The 10,770-nt window shown below is 44.5% G+C and overlaps 1 protein-coding gene across 1 annotated transcript in view; it reads left to right on the top strand.

Moving 5' to 3' along the window:
* Window positions 1–7,400, top strand: part of GRHL1 (grainyhead-like 1 (Drosophila)) — a 36,317-nt gene extending 28,917 nt beyond the window's left edge. The window contains exons 10-15 of the mRNA XM_009893257.1: window positions 787–926; window positions 2,520–2,557; window positions 2,660–2,748; window positions 4,530–4,615; window positions 6,334–6,398; window positions 7,286–7,400. Of these exons, the coding sequence (XP_009891559.1) occupies window positions 787–926; window positions 2,520–2,557; window positions 2,660–2,748; window positions 4,530–4,615; window positions 6,334–6,398; window positions 7,286–7,400 (533 nt within the window). The remainder of the gene's footprint in view (window positions 1–786; window positions 927–2,519; window positions 2,558–2,659; window positions 2,749–4,529; window positions 4,616–6,333; window positions 6,399–7,285) is intronic.
* Window positions 7,401–10,770: the final 3,370 nt, after the last annotated feature.

Below are 10,770 nucleotides of genomic sequence, written 5' to 3' on the forward strand. Positions count from 1 at the left end.
AAACAAGTCTTTGTGGGTGAAGTCTGTCCACTTGGTGGCTTGTGTCACATCAGCTGGTGCGTCATGAGAACCAAAGTGCTCTGTGGGAGACAGTGCTAGTCCCAGTGGGGGATGAACTGGGGATCTGGCAGCTTGATGTGACCAGGATGAACAATGAGCTGAAGAAAAATGTAAAATTTGAAAGTGTGGAATTGAAATGTAACTCTAAATGTTACGTCTTGCAAGAAACAGTATTTGTACCACCTCTGAAGTGTGATAGTGCTTCTGTGGCGCTGTCTCTTTGACAGACTCCCCACTGGAACCATGTGGGTTCGAACCATGTGGGTTCTCTTTGTTGTCTCTGTCTTCTTTTTGCCTTTCTGGTATGAGAAATCCAGCAACTTTTTGAGAGAATAGATAAGGAAAAGAGAGGACACAAACTATCTTTTGCCCTCTGTTTGGATGGTTTGCTTGGTACATGGAAGATCCGTGGGTTTTTTTGTTGGGGTGAGTGGCCAGATCATTCTCCAGCCCAATTTAATGTCTGAACAAAGTCAAGCAGCTCGCTTGGAGAGATGAAACAAATGCCTGCTTCTCTGTGAAGCAAGCTGTTTCCTCGGGGTCCAGGCCCTCATTTGAGAGGTAGACACCCCAGCTGCAAACTTCTCTACTGCAGGAGCTTCCCCCTTTGACCCTGACTACAGAGTACCCTTGTTCAACAGTGTATGTGCCTCAAATCATGTAGGTAAGCCACAGCCCCATCAGTGACTTCACTATCCTCTATTCCAATCTTTGGTCTCTCTGCAGTTTCTGATGTTAAAGTGCCAATGCTTCCCTCACACAAACGTACAGACATCACCGTTTTCAAGCCCTTCATGGATCTAGACACTCAGCCAGTCCTTTTTATTCCTGATGTTCACTTTGCAAATCTTCAGCGTGGTGCTCACGTAAGTAAAGCTCATGGGTGTGGGGATGAGGAGCGCTATGGGATATATCTGCAAAAAGCCTAGGATGCTCTATGTACAAAATGGCAGACTATCTGCACTGATGCCATAAACATAGACAGGTTGAGTCTTATGTGAGCAGGAGGCATTGCTCCTAGTCACATTGGCTAGACTTAACTGGGGATATTTTATGAATAAATTATTTGCCTATGAACTCCTGTTTCCATGAACCTGAAATAATGTTTCCAAAGCATCGCTAGTCAAGAGTTCATTGAATGAACTGCAGGCTGGTTTTCTCTTGTAAAATCCATTGGTGCACTGCTGTAGACCTTGGGCTCCTCCAGCCTGCTGCTGCAGGGTGAAAAGCCGTTCTGTGGAACTGGCAAGTGTGTCAGCTCTGTGATCTGCTGCCAGAGTGCCCTGCCTCAGCGTTCCTGGAAAGTCCCAGCTGACAGGAAACTGGAATGGAAAAAATTAGAGTGCAACCAAGTTTCAAAATCTTGAACTTTCCTGTGCTGCTGGGAGTCCTGGCATGCTCTAACAGGATCTAAACAAGAGCATTGCCTAAACTCCTAACAGGGATGGAGAATAATCCTGTATCCGTAAGGCTGATTCTTCTGCATGTTTTCCTCTGAAGGCTCTAGTGCTGAGCTCTGTCACAAGACTACACCAGTCCAGATAGAAAGCTAGCTAGCTCTTGTATGTTCCCATCTCTGTCATCATTGCCCAGGGAATTTGTGGACGCCCCATCCCTGGAGGTGTTCAAGGCCAGGTTGGACGAGGCTTTGAGCAACCTGGTCTCGTGGAAGGTGTCCCTGCCCATGCAGCGGGTTGGTACTCGATGATCTTCAAGGTCCTTTCCAACATGAACCATTCTATGATTCTATGATCTTTAAGGCCCCTTCCAACCTAAACCATTCTATGATTTGAGATCCTCTAACTTCTCTTTATGAAAAGAGGTAAAGAAGATGCTTACTGGTTCTTGGAAGATTGAGCCAAAGTGTTGTTTGATACAGGGTTGAAAGATAATAAGAGGAAATGAATTTCAGTTCTGGATAAAAGCACAAGTATTATTTGTATATTAAAATGAAGGCCAATGTTTATTGCTTGCACCAGAGCATCTTTCTTCTGTTAGCATAGTCATGGCTGGCTCCCTGCTTGACAGCCATGGTTTCCCGTGTCCTGTACTGATATTCTTACAAGTGAGTTGGTAGGTGAGCCATCTGCCTCTCCCTTGCAGCTCCTGCCATGGGCTCAGGGCTTCCTTCTCCTTTAACTGGATGCTGTTGGACCTCTGCTCGTGCCAGATGCAGCAGGATTGTTGTTCCATGCCAGTGATTCTTCAATGCAAACAAAGCTATTGCTAAGTTGCTATTAACAGATAGCACTTAGAGGGATGGGGAGAGCATTGCTGACAAGACCATGTTACACCAGCTAATGGGTCTGTCCTTAAGCGACTTTGTTTTGTAGCTTTCAGAGCCCTCTGTAGTATTTTCTGAGGACTGAGTACCACATAAGGTTCTCAACTAGCTAGCTAATTAATTCAGCATGTGTTTTTCTGCGTACGTCAAGAAAATCTCCCCTTTGTTTTAACAGGTCCTTCCTGTTGCTTCAGAAGAACTGGAGGGTGAAAGGTAAGAGCTGTGCTACTTCAGCCTACTGAAGTCTTGCCCTCGTACAGAGGGATTAGTCCCTGTAATTGTGCTACTGCAAACTTTTTGCCCTGTCAATGACAGCTCCAACCTGAAGAGAGGAGCCTATATCGGAGAAGAGGACTTTATTGCTACTCCGAATAAGATGGCCAGAATAGAAGAACCAAAAAGAGGTATTATCATCTTTTTCAGAAACTGAACTATTGGAGTATTTGTCCATCATTAAAGAGGTGTTTTAATTTATTTTGGAGTATACTTTAGCCTGATCTTTCTGGCTTTGAGTAGTAATAGAAAGAGTTTGTATATCAGGATGTAGTTCAGCTCTGCAAATCTTTTACAGTGTCAGAATTTCTCATTTTTTCTGTCAACTCAGACACTAATTGTCTCTGAACCTGTAAGGAAAGAGACTCTGAGGAGGTGAGCAGCTTACCAATCTCCTTGGTGGATTGATGGAGAGAATTTATCATGTAATGTGCTACAAAATACTTCAGAAACCTTCTCTAGGACTTTAAGCAATGAATGCCAAGAACTAGTTCTGGGTATAAAACTGTTGCATCTTTTATGGTGCCAGAAAATGGGCTGCTCACTGCTGAGATCGAAAGTGAGAGAATATTCTGCTTACTTTTAACCTGTTGTCAACTTTTGCGATTTGATGTGGGATTGAATGTTGCTGCGGTGTTGCGGAAGGAGATAAGAGGTCCCTTAGGAGATGGTGTAGTGGATTACCTGCCTGATGACAGTCGTGTGTGAAAGGACCATGACAAACCTTAAAGGATTAAAAGAGGAGGATTAAACTTGTGATGTGGCAAAGGTGAAGTCTAGCAAGTCTGACCTTAATGGGACTGCACATCTGCAGTCTGGATAAACTAGTAAGGAAAGATGGATTTTATAAAAGGAAATTAGACTTCTTGTTTTTTGTTGTAGCTGGATGCCATAAAACGAGACCCATGGGATTCTCTCTCCTTTGGCTGGTGTGTCATCCAGCCTGTGCTGTAACTGAGAGTATGTGTGCTGTCTTCATGTTTTAAATCTACAGTCCCTTTTTAAGCCTGCCTTTAGCAGAGGAAATCCATCAAGGTGCTGTGTTGTCCTGAGATCACCTTGTTCAATTAGATGTGCCAGTAATTGTTCTCTGTTGCAGGTGTGTCAAAGCTGTGGCTGATGAACCCTGGTAAACAATCCAGGCTGCAATACCTAGTCATTAGAAGATGGATTAAAGACAGCAAAGCTGTTAGAGTCCAAGCTTTCTTGCTCTCATGGCTTATTCCTCAGCCTTAATGCAGTTTTGATGATGCTGATGTTACGTACAGTGACTCTCTGCTAGCTTGAGAACGCTAGGGTTGCTTACCTAATTGGGTTTCTCATTCTTTCATTCCTCTCCTAGCAGGAGACTAAGTCTGCGTTGTGTATCAGCTGGGGTGGTATGAGTATTACTGAAACATGGCAAGGGGCAGGAACAGAAATGAGACAGCGTAGGAGGAGCAGAGGACCGTACAAATAAATTATTTAAAAATGAGGAGGTGGCCAGGATGGCTTCACCTGCTGTGATAGCATGTGTCAAATCATTTTATTGTGCAATGTCTTATGGCAGATGACCTGTGAAATACGGATACACAAGAGTCTCAAAGCTGTGTGTGTTGCATTCCACCTTTCTGTGTTTCAAATATAACGTTTTTCTTTCAAATAGAGAAAATAGAAAATAGAGAATAATTCAGAAGTATTTTGACAATAAAGGTGTTTGAGCACACAGTATTTCTGTATGCAAAAAGTATGTTTTGAGCTAACCTAGCTATGCATGATTTTGATGCAGTCTGCAATGTATATTGAATATATGTATGTATATCTTTTCATGAGTTCGTCAATGTATATTATTCTGTACCTAGCCATTACCATATACGGATCGTTTTTGAGGAGCAATTATGGAGTAAATTCCTCGCTCCAATTTGTTTTTCAGTGTTGCTGTATGTCCGAAAAGAGTCAGAGGAAGTCTTTGATGCATTAATGTTAAAGACACCGTCTCTGAAAGGTCTAATGGAAGCGGTAAGTAAAAAGGCTGTTTAATAGTCCTTGCCACAAGTTTGAGAAAAATTGCGTGTAGTCCCTTGCTATCCAGTCCTTATACACCGGGCAGTCACAGGAGCTGGACTCTCAGTTGCAGCTTGCGTCCACATATTCCTGCTCTTCTGGATAAGAAGCATAAGGCTGATTTCCTTTCAATAACATGGAAATTAATGTAAATAATGCTTTAATTCATTATGAAGGGACTTCAGGAAGCTTCCCTGTTAAGTGTCTTACCCCACATCTGTGGGGTTTGGGTGTAAGAAGGTGTTGCTCAGCCTTCTTGAAAATCCAGGTGTGTCAAGTTTGATGACTGGATACTTGAGATAGTCCCAAAATGACAGGCACAGTTGGAGAAGAGCACCTTCTAGGCTCACCTCTTAGGCAGTCACAAAGCTGCAGAAGCAGCTGTGTAGGTCTCTTCCTGGCTGCATCAAAAAAACGATCAACAGACTCCTGCTGTGGATGTCCCTCAGGTCAGAGAGGGTATTTTAATGAGAAGATGGAGGGATTTTCAGAACATGTTCAGTGGTTTGGGTTTATTTCAGTCTTTCAAAGCCTTGTTTGAGGGCCTCCCCTTCCCTTCCATAACCTGCTTATGAAGAGGTTCAAGTCCCAGCTTCTGAGTGTTCTTGAAGACTTTTGTGTATCTGTGCACACGTGTGAAATTGCTCTCTGGTGCTTGACTTCCAAAATAGCCTTCCACTACCCCTGCTGCTGCAGTGCTGCAAAGGAAATACAGAGCTTAACTCCAAGGAATGGTGTAATGTTTGGCATGAGCTCAAAACTGACGTTTCTGGCTGCCTCTTTCTGTGACTAATGCCTCATCGATGCTTAGAGGACAGAGGCTTTGGCGCTGCACAGCCAGGTCTTGCTGTTAGCTTTGGGACCCAGAGATAGTTCTGTAAGCTCAAGCTTCCTGGCTGTGGGGCTTTGCCAGCACAGGCAGGCTGAGGATGGGGGCTAATGGGGAGGGAGAGTGAAGTCTGTGAAGTCCTCTCCTACCCTGTGGTCCTGAAGTGAAGCTACTTGGAGGAAACCTCCTGTGTTTTTCCATCCTGAAATGGCATATTGGCTTGGTACTTGCTGTCAGTGTGGTAAGGGCAATTTGCCGAAGTAAACCGCGCTTAGGTTACTGACCTCATGACTTCCTGGGGGTTTGTACAATGAAGTGACATGGTTAGTGGCTGTGGTTTCACACTGAGGTCACCCTGCTGGACAAGGGGGACACTTCTGATCAGCTCCTGTTCTTAGGTCTTTGCTCTGTTGCTGTTTTCGTCCTGTGCCAGCTGCTGTGATGACTAGTTTTCACCTGATCCCTCTGACACTGAATTTAAAAATGGTTTCCGATATGCTAAGAGAACGAAGAGCCAAGAGAGGATGAGAACCAGGGTCTGGGGTGTTGGTTTTTTTTTTTGCGTGAGTTTTTCGTTGTGGGGGCGGGGGGTTGCTGTATGAGAAGTCAGTGGCCAAGTTTTAGAACACGATTAAATTTTTTGCGCAGAAGTTGGCATACTTCAGAGGAGGGGTTCTTATCTGTAGGCTTGTGCTGTAGTTCAGGATTTAGTATTGCCTTTATAGGGCAGAGTGGTTGTTTTGATTTTCAGGCCTTTTATTGTTCCTTTCTGCAAAATAGTAAGTGGAGGGCAGTGCCAGCAGCCTCCTTGCTTCACAAATGCTTTTTTTCCCTTTTGTTCTAGATATCTGACAAATATGACGTTCCTTTTGATAAAATAGGAAAAATCTTCAAAAAATGTAAAAAAGGGTGAGTACGTAACTGTCTGAGAACATGAACTCCTTTTTTCAAACTTGTAGGCAAATCTGCTTTGTAATTCCTCCATGTGCTGCACAATTCAAGTGCCATTTGTGTATGTGTGTGTGGATGCACTGTACTAATCCTATTCCAATGTCGTTCATAGAGCAGAAGACCAGAAGGGTCCTGTAGAAATATGTAATGTGACTTCAGTAATTTTCTTGGTGTTTTGTTGGTTTGTTTTTTTTTTCTAAAATCACTTTGGTGCCTTAGCCCCTTCCCCAAAGCCTCTCTGGCTGGAAAAATACATCCTTTAATCACCTTTGGAATGTAGTTTCAAGGCTTGCGCTTTCATAGCAGAATTAACCCGCCAGAATAACTGCAAAAGGTTTGAACTGATGGTAGCTAAACAGCTGCGAAGGACAGCTTTGTGTGTGTGTGTGCGCACATGCGCACTCGTGTCCACACACAAACGCACAGGTATTGACAGTCGTAGCAAATGACAGAAGCGGCCAGGCATTGGCTGTTTCTTCCCTGCAAGCTCTGTAGGGTTTTGTGCTGATTGTTTATAGCTGTCAAACAAACCAGTTCAGAGCCCCAACATTGCCCAAGTGTCTGCAGCTTTAGAAGTATTTCTGCTGGTTCTGAGATCGCCCTCTCTGGTCCGGGAGCCAGAGTTAACCCTTTCGTTCAGATCCTAGAAGTGCAGCTGCAGGCCTTGATGGCAGGTTCGGGTAAGAACAGCCAGATCTGCTATAGGAAGCCATGGGTCAGAGATAGGTGAGCAGGGACCTTGCGTTACCTCTGGACGGTCGAGGCTCTCTAAGATTTGAGGGCACTTTTGCTGTCTTCAGCATTCAGAATGGTAATACTTCTCTGACTTATTTTTATTTTTCCAGAATTCTGGTCAACATGGACGATAACATTGTGAAACACTATTCTAATGAAGATACCTTCCAGTTGCAGATTGAAGAAGTTGGAGGATCTTACAAGCTCACTCTCACTGAGATCTAAGATCACGGGTCCTCTGTGGATTTTAAACAAAGGTCTCAAGTGAACATTTTCCCATAAATTAGGATGTTGGGCAAAACACTAATTGCCATCTCCAGAAGAAAGCCAGGCATTGACTTGTTCTGGGGAGCAGAGCAGTGTTTTAGCTTAATGCATTTGTGCTTCTGTTCTTTCCAAAGAACGTTGTAATGCTCATGACCTTATTTGCACTTGAAATGAGCGAGCAAAGATCGGCGATTAAATCGAGAGCATGTATAAAACACTAGTAAATACGGGAGGGGAAAAAACCCTGGAAGGTGGCCTTTTAGAGTGGTGATATCTTATTTATCTATTCAGTATCCATGTTTGAGCCTGTTATCAGCTAATACCATTTTATTGGACTGTTTTCTGCTAGAGGTAGAGCTGCAAAACTACTAATTGATACTAGTAGGAATTGCGTGCAGGTTGGAGAAAAGTCTTTATAATGTTTACTCTTGAACAGGGGCAGACTGTTGAAATCACTTGTGTCATTTGGGGGGAATGTAAAACTGCCTTGCTTATGAAGAACTCGCCTTAGTAACTGTGTGAACTCTCATCAGATGAAGCTATATTGTATATAAGTGCAATATATTTTTGAAGGTTTGTAAATGTGTACATACAAGTGATATATAATATATATATAAAATATGGTGTTCTGTATATACCGTGAATATATGCAATGAAGCCCATCTAAAAGGATGCCATATACAGAGAAAGCAGATATTTAACATAACTATTTAAAAACGGACAAACCCTTAACACGCACCAAAGGTGAGCACACGTTTGTACGTTTGTAGAAGGCACAAGAGACCTGTTTGTTCAACATGGATCTTCCTACACGGAAGGGAAAAGGTACCAGCTCTCTCCTAAACCCTCCTGCACAGCAAGGTGACAGCAGTTCTGGCTTCTCTGATGGACTGCCAGTTTGAGCCCCAAAACGGCTGTGTACTGCTGCCCTGGGAGGTAATTTGGGCCGAGTCTGAGAGCTGGGTCCCAAGAGGAGCTGAGCAGGTGCAGTTTCCTTGAAATCTCACTTCTGGGGGTCAGGAAGAAGGTCTCCTGGGGGGTGGATTTTATTTTTTTTTTCTCCTTACTTTTTGGTAGCAGTGTACTTCAGGCTCAGCTGAATGCTACCCACAGCAGCAGCTCAGGCTGGATGAACTCATGGGTCTGAGACAGCTTGCAAGTTCCTAGGATGCTGACAACTGGAAGTGCACAGGCAAGGCTTTTGAGAGAGGAAGGCGGCACCCCGGCTCAGCAGGCCAAGTGTTAGCAGGGACTAAGGGCTGCAAGCAGGTTAAATGTTCCTGGTGTGTGTACGTCGCCAGGCATTGACCTGCTGCCGAGGTGGAAAGACCAGACAGGGGCAGCTGGTAGCAGGTGTCCTGAGCCTAACCCCAGCTGGGAGTGCCAAACACCTCCAAAAAATACTGCTCTGCAGTAGATTGTACAGTATTTACTCATCGCGTGCATGTGCTTATGAAGGAAGGGCACCCTCCAGTTACTAGCAAGTGAGAGAGGAGCATTTAAACAGCAGTAGTTGGCTCTCAGGCAGAGCCTGCATTCCAGGGTGAGCAGACAAGTGTGAGCACCAGGTCCAGTGCCAGTGATTTTGTTGGGGACCTGAGTAATGAAAGAGAGGTTGAGAACAGTTTCAGACAGCACAAAGCTGGAAAGAGCTGCAGGTGCATCACCTAGGATGTGAAGGTCAATCTGGATAGGCTGGAGAAATAGTCTGGAAAAGCAGGATATGATTCTACTTAATGGTTAACGGTTCTACTTAACAGTTAACAAGTTGTAACCAAATGTTGTTCAGCTGTGTCATGCTGCTGTTTGGAAAAGGGAGGTAAATACCATGTTGAGTTGATAAACAGGAGCATGACCTGCAAGGAATAGGAGACCCGCCTTTTGCTCTACTTGGCATCGCCGAGGCCTCTGCTGGAGCGCGGTGCCCTGTGCTGAGGCTGGCCCTTCCAGCAGAGCCTACTCCTATCTGATGTCCCAGAGAGGCCAGACCACCCGTTCCTCCAGACAGAGCTCGTGGCTTGTGAAGAGGAAGGTTTGGCTGAGTTGCCTGCTGGAGGACCATCTTCAGAAGAGAAAGTTGAGGGGAGCAGCCTCCCAACATGTGGAAGTGCTCTCCTGGACCATCGCAAGCACAGTGAGAACTAGTGGGTGTAAATTGCAGAAATTCAGGTTAGGCATTGAGGTGGTTTTCGCTAGTGAGAAGAGCAGGTTGCTCAGGGAAGTGGTGGAGTTTGGCATCAAAGGTCTTTAGAGCCAGGCTGGATGGACATAGCTCTGGTCTCTCACAGGTATATTTGATTCTCCCTTGGTGCTGAGACTAGGTGACCACTTGAAGTCCCTCCCCGCCATATTTTTTAATCATGTACATGAAATATAGTATTTTGGGATTTGTGTTCGGAGCAATCCTGAGCAGGTTCATAGACCGCTCCATTTGCCCCTCCTTCCTTCTCCACTGACGGGCCCCACCGAGGCTTGTGAGCACTCTGGGCACCGCCTGGTCCCCTCTTCACTCTGAGGCTGGAGTCAAGCAAACTCCGCATGGATGTATCCGTGACTGTGGGCACATGGACGGAGCCTGTGGGCTTGAAGCCGAAGGAGAGAGGCCAGCACACAGCACAGTGCTGAAGAGTCTTGGCCAACATGTGCCACCCCGTACAGGAATCCACCGCCTGCAGAGCAGAGCAGCCCCAGGACTCGTACCCAGCCCACCAACCCGCCCCTCGGGCTTCCCTTCAGCAGTCACGGGGAATAACGTTACTATGGCAAGGGAATTTTTTATTAAGCCTGATATATAGAATACATATATATATTTACACATTTTTATTGAAAATGGAAGTTTTATTACAGAAACTCAGTCTAGGGTCAGGGAAGTAGATTTAGAGTCTCTATAGAGGTAGGACTGATATGAATGTTATTTCTTTTTACTGCTTAATGAAGTATGTGAACTAAACCTGATGATTGTTTTCCACTATAAGATATTCTGGGACACGGGTCTTACAACAGTAGCAGCAATGTCATGTATGTTTTATGAAACTGATTTTTTTGGTTTTGCCTGCTGTTTTTTAATTGAAAAATGTATTTTAAACCAAGCTATTAAATTTTATATGTTCATTTCTAATGATGAGTCTTTTATCTAGTAAACGCGTCTGTCCTTCCCCCTTTATTTTTCCTTTGACAGGGGATCTACAAAACAAAACCTCAGTGATTGTTTAGTAGTTTCTTTGCAGAAGAAAATAACGACAGTGCCATCCTTGCTGTTATTCCCACGTAAGGAATGATTAGTCCCATTCTCATTCCCTGCTTGTTTCAACTCCTCTCGTTCATTTTT

The sequence above is a fragment of the Charadrius vociferus genome, unplaced genomic scaffold, assembly GCF_000708025.1.
Source record: "Charadrius vociferus isolate BGI_N301 unplaced genomic scaffold, ASM70802v2 scaffold269, whole genome shotgun sequence".
NCBI lineage: Eukaryota > Metazoa > Chordata > Aves > Charadriiformes > Charadriidae > Charadrius > Charadrius vociferus.